Source organism: Filicampus tigris, chromosome 6 (assembly GCF_054856515.1).
Source record: "Filicampus tigris isolate MCC_2025a chromosome 6, RoL_Ftig_1.0, whole genome shotgun sequence".
NCBI lineage: Eukaryota > Metazoa > Chordata > Actinopteri > Syngnathiformes > Syngnathidae > Filicampus > Filicampus tigris.
Genome location: NC_141222.1, coordinates 769,345 through 786,370, shown reverse-complemented (window position 1 = coordinate 786,370; position 17,026 = coordinate 769,345). Strand labels below are relative to the sequence as shown.

Below are 17,026 nucleotides of genomic sequence, written 5' to 3'. Positions count from 1 at the left end.
TTGGCTGGCAACCAGTTCAGGGTGTCCCCCGCCTACTGCCCAAAGACAGCTGGGATAGGCTCCAGCACGCCCCGCGACCCTTGTGAGGAGAAGCGGTACAGATAATGGATGGATGGATGGACACCAGAAGTGCACGAACTCGATTTTATCTTGTAGCCCGCCATGCCACGGAAGGTAGACCAACTTATTAGGGTTACAATCATACAATCAGTTGCAGTTTCCTCTTTCTTGGGAGCCACACTTGAGGGCTAATTCACAGTAAAGAGAAAAAATAAATACATAAAAAATTGAAAAGCCCAATTAAGCGTTCTTTGAGTGGATGTCAGGAAGCATAGTACGTAAACTCCTACATTTACAAACCAATTTAAGTGAACCGAGGTTCACTAAGGGTTCCATCTCAAATGCACACAAGTCAATGCAAAAAAAACCAACAAAAAAAACTCGACCGAGCGTCTCGTCATCCCATGTAAAGCTTACAAGTCAAGGTACTATACTTTACAAACATGTACAGTAGGTTTTAAGTGTGTCTCAGCTTTGTGTTAGTTGATGTGAACTTTTTGGTGAGGACAGGTAAGGTAATGAACAAATCAGCTGTAATGTATGACGTCCTGCATTGTCAGAACGTTTGTTTTGTCTGCATTTTTAAAATCTTTTTTTAATCTATCTTAAAGGGATTTTAGAAAATTGACTTAACTTGACATAAATAGATCTCTGACCACTTAGTTCTGTCTCACAATTGAGCAATAATTAGTGAGAACAATTTTAAAGGGTCTCTGACATGCACACACACAACAGCCTTTCATCCACAAATTCACTCCATGTGTGCTGGTGTTGGTAGATTCATGAGGGGGGAAGGGAGGCTGAACATGGTCCACTTGAGTTATGATTGAAAGAAAAATCTGCGTGGTCAGAGCCAGGATGTTTAATACTGAGATTTTTTTTTTTACCACGCTTGTGTTTGTTCCCTGCTTCCACTTTCCTCCTCTTTTTTCTCCTCTTTTACTCACTTTACACACATATACTTCCCTCACTCCTCCCCTCTGCACCTTCACTGCCTCCCTTCCTTCTTTTCTCAGTCCTCATTTTGGACTGTGAGCAGGGAATGGCTAACACTATGGTCTCAGTGCACAGCTCTGAGCTCGGGCCCCTTGGTTGGAACTCTGTCACTAAGCATAAACTCTTCCTGCAGAAATTCTCCAAATTGGGGCCCACTGTAAGGCAGCCAGGGAAAAGCATTGAAGGGGAGAAGGGACTAATTCCACCTTCAGGGACCGGACCTCCAGGACCAGAGGGCTCCCGACTCCGGCAAAGCCAAACTAATGGACCTATGTTAAAAGAAGTAGGTCGGAGTGCCTGGGATGCATCTCCAGTGAGAGTGAGACATTTTCAAAGTCGAGCCACGGTGAGTCAAAGTCGAGCTATTTCAGATGTTTTCTGTATGAAACCCAAAATCAGAACCACAACAGTACGCTCGTCATACAATACTTCTTAGCTGTGTGTGTGTGCTGCTTGTACATGTGTGCATGCATGCATGCTTGTGTGTGTGTAATGGAACAAAAATTAAAGTTCCTTTCTGGAGCAGCGTCAGGAAATGAGCAGTCTGACACAGTGGAGCTAATAGTTAAAATACCTTCCACATACCACCAAACCACACATTGTTTTGGCATCTGCAGCTTGCAGCATGTGTGATGGCTACCCTTTTTAGACACGTGACACAAGATGTGGACTGCCGCTGACAGACAGCACATATAATATAGAGAGAAAGTGAGTGAGCTTGTTTCAATATGCGGCTGGCCATTTGATGTTCTCATGCTGTGAGTGCAATGTTACATAAGTGTAGCTAGAGATGTCGTTGAAGTCTCTGTCAGCATTTACAGTATAACTAGTTGGCATACCTGCCATGTATACAACTCATCAACAAACAGCGAAGACATTTGTTTCTCTTTTGCTTTTTTCCCCCGCTACCTCACCCTTGTTGTTTTTCTTACCTGAGTCAATGTTTCACTCTTTCTGTTTGTCTTGGTGATGTGATGTGATGAGAGACTCAACTTGAGCACCATGTGCCCTGCTTAGTGTCCCATAGCCTGTAATTCTACTCTTGTGTGTGTGTGTGTGTGTGTGTGTGTGTGTGTGTGTGTGTGTGTGTGTGTGTGTGTGTGTATGTGTGACATGGCCCTTGTTTACTATGTCAACGTACTCTAGGCTGTCATTTACATTGTGGAAAATGCTTATGTTGTGCATCTGTAAAATGAAACATATTTGTCGTAAAGCTCACATTCTGAAGGACAGTGGCTTATCTGTCCTGGCCTTGCTGAACCACAGGAAGGATCCACTGCCTCTTGACCCCTTGGATAGATAATAGATTATTTTGTGTGTGCGCAAACACTCAATGTGTGTGCGTGATGAGGTAACTTCTATCTATGTTAACTATAAAAAAAATCGTATGGCTACTGCGGGTTTGTTTAATTCCATATTTTAGCATTAAATCATATCTTAGATTCCACCATGTTAAAGGGGAAGTCAACCCAAACCTTTTTTTTTTTCAAGAATATGTTCTATGCAGACCCACTAGTTGAAACCAGGCATTCTGATTAATATTGTGTTTGTGGAATATGAGTTAAGCATCAAAATACACCAGGATTTAGCCATCTCAGGGGCCGGCCATTTTAATTCAGGAAGAAGAAACTCCCTATGTCACATCCTGTTTCAGACGATGACGTTGACAGCAGAGAGACGTGGAGCGGAGAAAACGCGTTGCATTAACCAACTAAAAACACGGCATAGGACCATGCAAAACCAATATCCGGACATCCTTTACAAAAGCAGAGGGGAAACTATTTTGTTCAAAATACAGTGTAATAATAGATTATAAAAGAAAGTCATCCATCGACAAGCACTTCATAACTGTATCGTTCCAATTACACGTGAAAAGTTTTGACAGAAACATCACACACTAGTCTCAAGGTGAGAAACAGTCAGAGCTGGGCACTTGACCCTTTTTTTGCCGGTCCGTCCTCCGTCCACGACCTGGGTATCCTTCCAAACTCGTCCCTCCGTCCTTATTCATAAAAATTATCGTCCTCCGACCTAGGGTTGTGCAATTAATCGAAATTCAATTTCAATTTTGATTATTACACTCCACGATTACAAAATTGGCATAATCGTAAAAAACAATTATTAATACTAATTTTGAGTTGTTTTGAGGCATGCGCACACGAGTTACTCCGCCACGCCTCCCTCTCCAAGCTAGCTAGCTAGCTAGCCAGCCAGCCCGCCCGCACCCCGCAAGTCACACTGCACACGCTCGTACTCAACGTTTTAACAGAGTAACAGACCTAAAAATGGCACAAGACCCACCACAGGAATGACTTGTAAACAAGCAAGGCAACTCGAAATCGCTTATTTGGTTACATTTTGGGTTTGCCGTGGAAGACGGCGAGCAAGTTGTCTCTGCATCCACCAGCAACACAACAAATCTATTCAACCATCATTTGGTTTACGATGATGTTATGATACACCAAAGCAAGAAAACACAGAGTTAAATTTGGCGTCGTCCTCAACGCAAATCTCAGTCGTTGAAACACGTACGCAGCAACCCCCACCCATCAACATCGGAGAAACACAAAAAGATAACAGAATCTATTGCCCGGACAAGGCTTCCAAATGTTTACAGTCTCCACTTTGCAATCGGCACGATGGATTTTATTTCAAATATCATATCTTATGCAAATATACACTACTTTTACTAGCACAAAAATAGAAACCATGCTAAACATTATTACTGTGACGTAAATACAGTTTAAATGTGGCATACTGTAATTTAGAAGTATTGTATAGATTACGGGCGGCACGATGGTCGACTGGTTAGCACGTCCGCCTCACAGTTCAGAGGTCGTGGGTTTGATCCCGGCTCCGGCCTCCCTGTGTGGAGTTTGAATGTTCTCGTCGTGCATGCGTGGGCTTTCTCCGGGTACTCCGGTTTCCTCCCACATTCCAAAAACATGCATGGTAAATTGATTGGACTCTCTAAATTGCCCCTAGGTGTGATTGTGAGTGCGGATGTTTGTCTCTGTGTGCCCTGCGATTGGCTGGCAACCAATTTGGGGTGTCCCCCTCCTACTGCCCGAAGACAGCTGGGATAGGCTCCAGCACGCCCACGACCCTTGTGAGGATTAGTGGTATCGATAATGGATAGATGGATGTATAGATTACGTACTAGTATGTAACAGTCAACATTTAAATTAGTTTGACCCAATCAGCATATTAGATTTATAATTTATCAGAAGCAAATTACTTTAACTTTGTTTAGTATGTGTAAATATTATTATAAAAACAAAACAAAAAAGGCTCCAGACAAAGGTCTAAATGTATAGATGAATAGCCTATAGTCTGAATAGAATAGTCTGTTATTCTGTCAAAATTGGCATTTTACTCCAAGCAGTTTACTACTTTGGCAATTTATAAGTGCATAGCAAGTTAACTCGTTTGTTTATACAAGGAAACCATACTTTAATTTATGCATTTGCACTTAATTTTTTTTAAATAATCAATTTAATAAATGATGCATCCAAAACGAACTTAAATTATTATAGCGTTTCAAAGAATTCTGTCTTAATATTTTTTACGTTTAAACCTGTTCTTGTTTTGTGGCAAAAAATAATTAATCCTTTGAATAATTGTGATTTCAATCATTACCAAAATAATCTGGATTAATATGTTTTTCATAATTGAGCAGCCCTACTCCAACCCCATCCTTTGAAAGTAGTTCCGTCCTTACATCCGGCCCAACCCCCCCAAAAAAACAACCAAAAAAAAAGCATCCGTGCATGATGTGTCGGTAGAGATGCTAATGGAAGAGGGTTTTTTTTAAAGCTCATTAGCTGGCTAAGAAGTGAGCAAGTCGATGCAGCGGACATGAAAAAGGTCAGTCTCTGAACGGATGGGCGAAGAATTACGGTCCAGGGAGCACTTCCATTGGTCAGCCCTTCAGGTTGCTGATTGGCTCGTAAGTTTTTCCTGCACTTTTGGAGCGCTGACTGGAACGCCCTCAGTCCGTGTGTGGAGAAACAAATCGTGCAGGAGCAGTTTCGGTGCTGTTATGTTGAAATGAATCTGGCGGCACGATTCAATTGAAGTCAATGTAGTTAGTGCAGGCGCGGTTGCGTGCAGACGCGGTTGCGTGCAGGGCGGCGCGGATGTTGCGTTTGGAGCGGTGGGACGCGGAGCGAAGCACTGAAAATCTGCCCGTTAGTTCATTCGGTGCGGCTAAACAAATAGACTTTTTCCCCCCTCTTTCCCGCATAGGGGAGTACTGAGTCTCACATAGCATCCTGTACACTCGCCAGGTCTTGTGGAGAGCGCAAAATGGAGTAAAAGATTATCGTCGCGGTTTGTGGGCATCCTGAGCTATATGACACGGCCAGTTACAACTGGACAAGAAAAAAAGGGACCAGGCTTGGAGAACCGTGAGCGAGGAGCTTGTTTTACCTGGTATGTGTTGACTTTCTAGATGGCAATACTGTTTGCATTAGCTTTAGCACAGTGTCAGCCACTTGATTGCGATGTGAAAATCTTTTTCTTGTCTTGTACCAAGCAAAGCCCCTCCTCTCTCCGATGTGCGCGAATGAAGCAACAGCGGCATTCAGGTTTCTAATTTCCCGTGGTCAAAAGCTAGCGCTTCTTCTTCTCCTCCTTCTTTTTCATCTAATTCTTCCTTTTCATCTCCCCTCCGTGCAGACCGAACATGTGCAGTGCACAGCGTTCCTGCCATGGCGTGCCAAATGCAAGTAAATACATGCAGTTGGGTAACTAGTGGCGCATTTGAAGTGTTCGGAGGTAATTTTTTTCGTTTGCCCATTTCGCAGAGTAGGTTGAGATGAACTCTGGCCACCTCACGACGATGTCACACGCAGTAGTGACGATTAGTGGGCTGGACTAAAATCCACCTCTGCCCTTGCTTTTTTAAAACTTGTCACCCCCCCATCCTCCGTCCCAAAAACATGCGTCCGTCCGGGGCAGAGGGACGGACTGTTCCACCCCTGGAACGGACTGCCCAGCTTTGGAAACATTCATTCGTTCATTATCCATACCGCTTATCCTCACAAGGGTCGCAGGCGTGCTGGAGCCTATACCAGCTGTCTTTGGGCAGTAGGCAGGGGACACCCTGAATTGGTTGCCAGCCAATCGCAGGGCACACAGAGACAAACATCCGCACTCACAATCACACCTAGGGGCAATTTAGACAGTCCAATCAACTTACCATGCATGTTTTTGGAATGTGGGAGGAAACCGGAGTACCCGGAGGAAACCCACGCAGGCACGGAGAGAACATGCAAACTCCACACAGGGAGGCCGGAGCCAGGATCAAACCCACGACCTCTGAACTGTGAGGCGGACGTGCTAACCAGTCGAACACCGTGCCGCCCGCTTTGGAAACAGTTATATAAAATTTGTATGTGAATAACATGTGTTAAGGCTAGAGTTGGGCAATATGCTAAATAAAAATCAATTATTACACCTGTAGGGCGGCACGGTAGTCGACTGGTTAGCACGTCCGCCTCACAGTTCAGAGGTCGTGGATTCGATCCCGGCTCCGGCCTCCCTGTGTGGAGTTTGCATATTCTCCCCATGCCTGCGTGGGTTTTCTCCGGGTAGGCCGGTTTCCTCCCACATTCCAAAAACATGCATGGTAAGTTGATTGGACTCTCCAAAATTGCCCCTAGGTGTGATTGTGAGTGCGGATGTTTGTCTTTGTGTGCCCTACGATTGGCTGGCAACCAAATCAGGGTGTCCCCCGCCGACTGCCCAAAGACAGCTGGGATAGGCTCCAGCACGCCCCTTGTGAGCATAAGCGGTACAGATAATGGATGGATGGATATTACACCTGTCTTCATCAAACAAATTTGAAAAATGTGCAAAATTATCAACTGAAGAAGCATCACTAACTCACTTATAATCATACTAAAAATTATTGTAAATGTATTATTACATATTTTCACATGCTCCTAACATTCACAAATTGTTTTGAAATTTTGACATATTGCCCACCTGTAGTTATTTCACAGTACAGGCTGATGATGTGATATTACATTTTATCAAAAAAGTCTGAGTGCTAAAAGTTTTCGCTTTCTTGTCAGAACTGTGAAGCTATCACCACCCCACTGTCTGTTTGTGACCACCCAGCTATGAGATGATCCCAGAGAGGGAAAGTGATCAGTGGAGGAAAAATACTTAGTTGCAATGTAAAAAATATTTAGCTGCAATCTAGCCACGTTGAGAAAAAGACTGTTGCCATCATATTTAATTAAACTCCAGATGCTGAGGGATGTGTGATAAATATCCTTTTTCAAAAAAGAATATACACATTTGTAAATATCTGTTGCTTTTTCAAACATATTTTGATAAAATCCACTTAAAATTTGTAGAAAAAAGTTTGCTTGATTGAGGTTTTGAGCCACCCCAAAGAAGGAACCTTTTAATTTTCCTTTTAGGAAAATTGCCCGCGAAATCAGGCGTTTTAGACTGCAACAGTCACAAAAAGTGCCTGCGAAATCCTGGAGGGACTGATCACTACAACGACAAAACCAAACCGTGAGCTTTTGACATTGTTACAACAGGTTTGTCTGATGACAATGTCATTTCGGCCCGCGATAGGATTGTTCGGAAAACCTTGGCCCGCCGCCAAACTAAGTCGTTGATCTCTATTTTACACAAAGTGAGTAATACAGTGTGTGTGAGGGCTCATTTGGATTACATTCGTCAATCATGGTACCAAGTGTCTGCATACCGCGCGCATGCACTTTGACACAAATGACTTGGAGGGGAAAAAAGTTGAGTAGTGTTGGCCTACCAAATACGTAACGGCAAGCCATTCTGCCTGGGCTTCATTAGAATCCTCTTCTTGTTTTTTGTCCTAGTTGAGTTCCTGTAAGATGGCCGACATTTTGCACGTGTACTGCACATCACTTAATGCGCAGGGATCATACATGGTCACAGGTCCCCTCTTCACTCTATCGCCCACGATGTATTTCATGAGCGGTCTTTTTAGAGTACTGTCTTTTACAAGCGGGCTTTTTTTGCAATGGTACCTGTTGAGGGGGGTTTCCATAGCTTGGTGTGAAATTTGGCCAACATTTTGCGCATGCGTACCACGCAACGATGATTGGCCCTTGTGTAGCTGTCTTTTGTTGTGTCTTGCAATTAACTATCAGAAACATGACTTTTTATTCAGGTACATAGTCTCTTGATTTAAAAAAAGAAGAAAATGCCAAGGCAAAGGTGTTTGAATCCCAAAAAAGAAGCAACACTTTATGTTGATACTGGAAGAGACTAACATGGACTTGATGTGAAATACATCAGTGCATTCAAAGGTGAGCTAAATCTCACAATGACAGTTGACTAAAACTGCATCTTTCACCTGACTTTATTGTTGTTTTTGTCTGCTAGGGAGAGGGGTCTTTGCTTGTGCTTCTTCTGTAAAAGGAGAATTCCTGCTGGAATATTGTGGTGAATTTATCAACAAACAAGAATGTGAGAGGAGACTAAGGGTGTACCATGACAACATGAAAGCCTTCATGTTTGAATTTCGCTTTGATGGAAGAACTTGGTGGTGCGTATTAAGTCCATGCTTTGTTTGATTAGTGTATATTAAATGTCCATGCTTTGTTTAATCATTGTAGTGACAAATTAGATTTGAATCCAAACCTGAATGGGATCTTAAATAGAAAATCAACCCAAACATATTTTTTTTCAAGAATTGTTCTATGCAAGCCCACTAGTTGAAACAAGGCATTCTGAAAAATATTACGTTTGTGGAATAACAGTTAATCCACACGTTTTTTGCCATCTCTGGGGGTGGCCATTTTGTCACTTCTGGCGACTGAAAATGACATCACAACTACCCAGGGCTCAGGTAACGACCATGCACGGCTCAGCTTTAGAAAACAGGCGAGCTGTGACTGGTTGTTCCCTGAGCCAAGGGTAGTTGTGATGTAATTTTCAGTCGACAGAAGTGACAAAATGGCCGCCCCCTAAGATGGCTAAAAACGGGTGGCTTTTGCTGCTTAACACATAATGCACAAACACACTATTAATCAGAATGCTGTGTTTCAACTAGCTGGCAACATATTCTTGAAAAGAATATGTTTGGGTTGATTTCCACTTTAAATCAGGAAAATCATCACTGCCAATTTCCAAGCATATAATATTGATAATTTGTTTTCTTTTTGAAGTGTTGATGCAGCAACAGAGGATTGGTTCGCTTGGAAGATTGGTCAATGATGACCACATCAACCCAAATGCCAAAATGACATATTTAAATGTGCAAGGAAAGCCCCATCTCTGGTTGTTTGCAACACGAGATATTAACCCTGGAGAGGAGATCACATATGATTATGGTGACTCTGACTGGCCATGGAGAGGCAAGGTAAGGCAGTATTATGTGATGAGAGTCGTTATTGTCAAAGGCAAAACCACAATCTGAAAATCAAAATCAGTGCTGACTGTCTAAAAGTCCATCCATCCATCCATCATCTATACCGCTTATCCTCACAAGGGTCGCGCTGGAGCCCAGCTGTCTTCGGGCAGTAGGCGGGGGGACACCCTGAACTGGTTGCCAGCCAATCGCAGGGCACACAGAGACAAACATCCGCACTCACAATCACACCTAGGGGCAATTTAGAGAGTCCAATCAACTTACCATGCATGTTTTTGTAATGTGGGAGGAAACCGGAGTACCCGGAGGAAACCCACGGAGGCACGGGGAGAACATGCAAACTCCACACAGGGAGGCCGGAGCTGGGATCGAACCCACGACCTCTGAACTGTGAGGCGGACGTGCTAACCAGTCGACCACCGTGCCGCCTGTCTAAAAGTCATGTTGCTGTTTGTCAATTTAATCCTCAGGATTCTGGCCAATATAACACATCGTCCACATCCAAGCTCACCACAGAGGAAAGTATGTCTGCAGCCCCCACAGATGCTCTGAATTCTTTTCAAGAGGTAAATCATGTACACTCTCTTGTCTTTCACAGTCCATACACTATGTGTCTTGAAAAAGTTTACAATATAAGGTTAATCTTTGATTTCAAATTGTTACCATATTAAGTTTGTGATTTAAAGCGGAAGTCAACCGAAACATGTTTTTTCAAGAATATGTTGTCCGCAGGCCCACTAGTTAAAACACAGCATCCTGAATAATTTTGCATTTGTGGAATATAAATTAAGCAGCAAAATGCACTCATTTTCAGCCATCTCAGGGGGCGGCCATTTTGTCTTCTGTCGACTGACAATGACATCACAACTGCTCACAAACACCAATCACGGCTGACCTGTTTTCTGAATCTGAGCCTTGCATGGGTGTGTGTGTCAGTCTGAATATATGGTATACACTGACACTGGCAGACACTGACTTTGGCCCTGAAAGCATTTGCTGTAGAAATTTCAGTATCACCCACTCACTTGTGTGTGTGTATCCATCTGAGTATATGGCATATACTGACACTGGCATACATTGACTTTGGCCCTGAAATTATTCGCTGTAGAAATTTCAGTATCACTCACTCACTCGTGTGTGTGTGTGTGTGTGTGTGTGTGTGTATCCATCTGAGTATATGGTTTAAAGTGACATTTCACCTCACTGCATTTACAAGTCATACAGTCACACAGTGTCACCTATCTGTGGATCAGAATCAAACTACATGCAATATATCAATACTTGATAAACTGTTGTTTTTGAAATGACCAAATATGAACTCGGTAATTGTTGATCCTCTGTTTCTCTGAATCAGCACTGCGATGTACTGTGTTGTCTCTATGAAGCTATGGTCGTCTGTCGGTGTTTGATGTTTCCGTCCTGTCTCTCTACAGCAGCCTGATGCAGAGATGCCTCACCGACCCTCAGAGGATGAAGACGTTGAATAGGTATATGTGCTTCTTAAATGGATTTCAACACAATTTTTAACTCTGGGAGTTAAATACAATCTAAGTTTACCTCTCACACATACTTCTGCAATTTTTAACCAAACAATCATTTCCCAGGAGTCTGATTGCACCTGTGTATTGTTCTATATTTCAGTGCATGACCGAGATAATGGACTCCTCAATGACCTTGACCCAGAGGAGTCTTTTAGAACCGAAGACCAGTTCTGAAAAGGTAAGTTCCTTTAGCTCGAAGTATCATTTAGTGTCCAACTACAGTTAAAGTTCAACAATTTGTGTACATTTGTTCATCTAAGTTTCTTTTTTGTTAGTAATCCCACATGCTTTTTAAATATTTTGCCAACAAACTCTAAAGAGATTCCCCCTCTAGTATCATTTAGTGTCCAACTACAGTTAAAGTTCAACAATTGTTTCCAGGGCTCTGTTTCAAGCCATCAGTAATATTTTGGTGTACAGAGAAACTTATTGAAGGCTTGATAATATTTTGAATAGAGACTCTTGAGTGTGTGCGTTTGTAGGGCGGAAGTTTTTATCATTTTGGGACCGAAATCGCGTTGTCTGAGATTGCGTATTTTTAAAGGGCCCTTGTGCCCCCAACACTCACGAAGCAGGTCACACTAACCAGTGTTGTACTTATTTAAAAAATATATATATATGCAAGTCCGTGCACAGCAGCAGCAACGAGCTGCGTGATGCGGGTCATCTCCTCCATGGTGACAGATTAATTACCCCACTAACAAGTGCCGTTTTAACCGAGCAGGCGAACAAGGAATTGCTAAGTGCGCTAATCGCTAAAGTGAAATTCGGAGTGGGGAAAGACCCACAATAAGTGCTTTGGTGTAGTCGACTTTTAACAGAAGTCTGGCTAGAACTGCGTTAGGGCAGAGACCCAGCAGCTAAGAACAGAAATGTTGTATTTCAATCAATATTTATCAAGACATAAAATAAGACGGCGGCTACATTAGCAATTTAGCAGACTTTTGTAACTCTGTTACAGTTTGTTCAAGAGTCTGGCATCTATGTTGCTACAGACGGGAGACAGCTGAGGATGAAATACTCGACCCTGATGAGGACAAGAGCTCTGTAAGCGAATATGTCCCAGATTCAAATAGCGATTCAGATTCAAGCATGCCTTTGGAAGTAATACCAACATTATGCATGAACAACCCATCTAACAGTTTGGACACATATATTCCAAATGAAGCTGGCACTTCAAAATGTTTGCGCCTTTCTGCCGAGCCCGCAGATGTTACTACTGGCGAAATGTCCGATTCAGAAGTGTCTAACAAAGTCTCATCAAGTATCATGCATGTGAGGACTAAGGACAAAAAAATCTCGACAACAACTCGATTTGACCAAAAGAAATTACTGTTTTGTTTGTGGTAAGCCACAAAGCAGACTGACTCGCCACCTGAAAGTACACGTCTCACCCAGAAATTTCGTATGCATTTTATCTCCCTGAGCACTCAGAGGAGCGTAAGGTTTTATTTGAAAAAATGCAAAACGGGGGGAATTTTCAACATAACTGTGCCATACTCCAAGGTGAAAAGGGACAATTAAAAGTGAAGAGGAGGCCTAAAGCTTCTGCTGTGGCTATAAACCTTGTGCACTGTATGCACTGTCAGGGCCTATATGTACGCAAAGAACTGTGGAGACATGCTCGAAGATGTCGCTTGAGGCCAGAAAATCAAAATCAGGACAAACGAGCTGAAAGAGCCAGAGTTCTATGTTTGGCTACAGCCCAAGAGACAGTATTCAGTCAACACCTCTCAAGTGGCATGTGGAAGATCCTTAGCACAATGAACATGGATGAGATTGGCCTGGCTGTGTGAAATGACCTATCCATTGTCCATTTTGCCCAGTCCCTGGATAATAGACATGGACAAGACTCCACAAAGTATGAATATGTGCGTCAAAAGCTCCGGGAAGTGGGACAACTGCTGCTATGTCTGCACGCTAACTTTTCTATACACAGCCTGGAGGAAGCCATCAAGCCTTCAAACTTTCAGACAGTTGTTGAAGCAGTGAAGCAAGTTTCTGGATTTGATGAAGAAAGACTCTCTTATCAAACACCAAGCCTGGCTTTGAAATTGGGACACACATTAAACAAAGTTTGCGACATCATTCATTGTCGCGCGCTAATGGCAGAAGATCAAGCACTAGTGAAGTCAACCGAAACATTTAGGAAACTGTATACCTCCAAGTGGTGTGAGTTGGTTTCACACAGAGCTCTGAAAGCCCTGAGCAATGCCAAGTATAATAAACCAATAACACTGCCCTTCACAGAGGATGTCCGGCTACTTCACCAGTACCTTCAGCAGACTGCAGAAAGTGCTGTCAGTAACTTGATGGAGGAAGCAACCCCGAAGAACTATGCTGAGCTTGCTCAAGTTACTTTAGCTCAAATAATTGTGTTCAATCGTAGTAAAAGGAAGGAATACGGTGTCCGCGATGACAATGTTTTTCTATTTGGAATACCAAAAGCCTTGAGCTACTACAGAGGACATGATTGTTTGTGTGTTTATGCAAGTCAGTGTGGAGCAAATCAGCCGGAGCTCCTCAGGTCAACTCACCTTCGAAAACATGTTGCTACACTCTCTCAAATCCTGAATTTGAAAAAAAAATGAACTTGACCAGGTCGCAGACTTCCTGGGACATGATATCCGGGTACATCAGGATTTCTATAGGTTGCCAGTCCCGACCACACAGTTGGCAAAGATATCAAAACTGCTCTTGTCCATGGAGAAAGGAGATATTTCTGGCCTGCAGGGGAAATCCCTGGATGAAATTGAAATTGAAGGTGTGTACAGATGTCTCATGTTTTGAGTGACTGAACCCCCTCCCCCTCAGCTTGCATCTCTGGGTCAATGAGCTTAGATCCTTTTGTACCACAGAACAGTTTTCTGTTGCAAATGCAACACATGTGTCTAAACTGACAGCATCACACTATCTTTAAAAATTGTGATGTTTAATCAATCGACAAAGATAGTTTGCTGTGCTGAAATTTGAGGAAATGTTTGCCATTCAAATTTATGACGAGAAAACTTTGAAAAATGTGCTGGACGGCTCCCTAACTTGCCCCAGGATAGTTTGTACGATCTTGGAGCAGGAACAGAACTCTGGAGGCCAAGGTTGGTTCTCTGTCTTCTTTAATGGTTTTCTCTCAGCAGTAGGAGCAACAACAGCCAGCACAGTCTTTATTGATGAGACATTTTTCACAAGTCGTTTTTGTTTCTATCAGATGCACTGTCACATGTACGATAGCCGAAACAGGCTGTTCATCTGGCGGTAAGACATGTTTTAAGGTATTTGGAAGATGTTATCTAAATAAAGATCACTGCAACCCTGCATCAGAGGCCTTGGTCATTACAATTATCTCTTAATAACCCCGTAACGTAGTCACACTGTATGCTAGCGCAATGAAATTTTGCACCCTGCATCAGGGCAGCAGACAGAAAGATGGTGGAAATTATCATGAGCCTGGGACGTTCAAAAGGGTCAAAGGTCATCACCATCCTTGTTTAGCAGGCCGTAACATTATTGTGCGCTCGTTACCCCCGTAACGCAGTAATACTTTATGCTAGCGCAATGAAATTTTACACCCTGCATCAGGGCAGCAGAGAGAAAGATTGTGGATATTATCAGGAGTCTGGGACGTTCCAAAGGGTCAAAGGTCATCATCATCCTTGTTTTGCAGGCCGTGACATTATTGTGCGTTCTTGTTACCCCCGTAACTATGTGACACCTTATGCTTGCCTGATGCAAATTTATCCCCACGAGGGTCGCGGGTTTCTTGGAGGCTATCCCAGCTGTCTCCGGGCAGTAGGGGGGGATACCCTGAATTGGTTTCCAGCCAATTGCAGCACAATAAATTTTTAAAAATGTGAATTTAGTAGCATTTGTTCATTTGTTCATCGGGCTCATGTGTGACACAGATTCAGACGAGATCCAGTCAGTCATGCTGTTTTCTTCCTCCAACCTGCAGCCACTCAACAGCCTGCATTAATCCTTGACCAATGACTGTTAAGAGTATCTGCTTCCTCTTTTTGTTTCGGAGCCATTGTAATTAACCAATAATCCATGACATAGGTCACACTTCCTTCTAATTGTTCAAGTATCTGTAAACATTTTTGCAATTTATTTTTTACTTGCATTTTTCTCAGGAAAAGACGATGCTGGTCAAGATTATGAGGCAAGAAGCCAAAGAAATTGTGGACCAAAGCTGAGGTCGCTGCAGTGCTGCAACATTTTGGGGGCCACATTGAAAAAGGAAAAATTGCCTCCAAAGCTGAATGCAGCCAGTGCAAGCAGGCAGAAGACCATGTGTTATCAGAACAGACTGTACAGATTATAAGAGACTTTGTGAGAAATCGAAGCAGGCCCAGAAAAAGCTCTAAACCAGGGGTCTTCAATCCTGTTCCTCGAAGACGGGTGTCCTGCCTGTTTTCCAGCTCTCCCTGGTGCAAAACACCTGATTCAAATGATCAGATAATCAGCAAGGACAGAAGAAGCTGGAGAACAATCCTGATCATTTGAATCAGGTGTTTTGCACCAGGGAGAGCTGGAAAACAGGCAGGACACCGGCCCTCGAGGAACTGGATTGAAGACCCCTGCTCTGAACCATTAGTGTTTTTGTATTTTTTTTTTCCAGCCCAGGTTAAAGGAGCAAGTCTTATTAAATAGACACTTGGTTACATCCTTCATGCAGTTGTTTCTTAATTTGGGGGGGCTGTAAATGTGACATCATTGCCTTTTGAAAGTCCCAACAATGATATCACTTGTTACTATCTTGTGTTTTTTTTAATAGTCCTGAGGAAGCACTAACGGGTTGAATCTTCATCAATCTATATCCAAATACTCCTGTTTGGTTCTGTCCACCTAATTAATGCATAAAGGTGTCCGGTTGGTGTATTTATGTTAATTTTGGGTGGTGGGTGTGTGGCTACCTTTTCCATTTAAAGTCACCACAATCCTGTGTCAATGTAAACCATATCTCAAAAGTGTCCGGTTGGTGTATTTATGTTAATTTTGGGTGGTGGGGGTGTGGTTACCTTTTCCATTCAAAGTCACCACAATCCTGTTGTGTCCATGTAAACCATATTTCAAAAGTCGTCAGAAACCACCATCCAGTCAGGTCTGATATCTCAGGCTCCAAGCATTTTTTCCTGAGAGCTGAAATGGGCTAAAAATTTTTAAATTTTATTTTTACAGTGGTTTAGCCTTACTCCCACCACTCTAGGACCATTTAAGCATTGGTCTATTTTGGGTGGAATTAAGATTGATGAGTTTTTAATTAACACGAAGCCTAATTCAATGACAAGGTATTTGGAATTCAGAAAAGCAAGCTGTCTAATTGGCTCTCTTAAACGTAATAGAGTGTTTTTCCTAATGTTACCTTATTGTAGCTGTCATTTGGTTAAATCCAAAAGAAGATAAATAAGTCATTTTGTCACAGCGTCTTGCACTAGAGAATCAAAAGGCAAAAATCTAACTTCATTCGCACAGCTCCTCGCTATGCGCCCCTCAGACTACAGCCCCTTACCTGGCAGAAGGAAAAGAGAGCAATGATCTCTGAAGGCTGAGGCCTTATATAGGTCTTCATTCTTCTGGAAGCTTCGAAATGAGGTCATGGAAAATTCCATTGTAAAACACATGATTCTCTTGACATTACCTCATCGTTCACCCTTGTCTGAATGACCTTTACTCCATATTTGGAAATCTGCCTTACCGCCCATCAGCCTGTGTTCAACAGAGCATATCGGTGTGTGACCATAAATCATATGCTCTGTTCAGCAGCATACAGTCAGCATCACCCCATCATCTTCCTCCAAATGTACAATGAAACATTGCTTTTATAAAATTCCACCATTCAGGCTAATACTTCCTTTTTATCCTAAGGCTTCACCAGTTCCTATATCTCAATAAGTAATAAAATCAACCTTGTTTCTCAATCACATTACTGCATTTTTCAGCACATGTACTAATGGGTCTAACATAGTTACAACTCTTATCACATGTAACATATTGGGAGAATATGTACATGGCACAAACATAGCATCTAGTAAGCACTTACTGAGTATATGTGGCA

General features: G+C 42.7%; 1 protein-coding gene and 1 pseudogene across 12 annotated transcripts; both read left to right on the top strand.

The window, feature by feature from the left end:
- The first annotated feature begins 1,067 nt into the window (after nucleotides 1-1,067).
- LOC147145427 (uncharacterized) lies at nucleotides 1,068-15,280 on the top strand. Of its 12 annotated transcripts, XR_015087058.1 has the most exons (10): nucleotides 5,023-5,490; nucleotides 5,594-5,645; nucleotides 5,737-5,786; nucleotides 8,231-8,369; nucleotides 8,446-8,608; nucleotides 9,231-9,424; nucleotides 9,723-9,999; nucleotides 10,867-10,920; nucleotides 11,075-11,152; nucleotides 15,102-15,280. XR_015087058.1 is itself a non-coding variant. In XM_086032548.1 (7 exons), the coding sequence occupies exons 2-5, from the start codon at nucleotides 8,593-8,595 to the stop codon at nucleotides 10,918-10,920; spliced, it is 360 nt and encodes a 119-aa protein (XP_085888674.1). In that variant the 5' UTR covers nucleotides 8,225-8,369; nucleotides 8,446-8,592; the 3' UTR covers nucleotides 11,075-11,152; nucleotides 15,102-15,280. The 12 variants fall into 12 exon arrangements, 1 of the variants encoding a protein (XP_085888674.1); XR_015087059.1 differs by adding an exon at nucleotides 1,068-1,402 and having other exon boundaries at nucleotides 5,346-5,786; XR_015087057.1 differs by adding an exon at nucleotides 4,174-5,005 and having other exon boundaries at nucleotides 5,346-5,786.
- Nucleotides 12,028-15,081, top strand: LOC147145428 (uncharacterized; annotated as a pseudogene).
- Nucleotides 15,281-17,026: the final 1,746 nt, after the last annotated feature.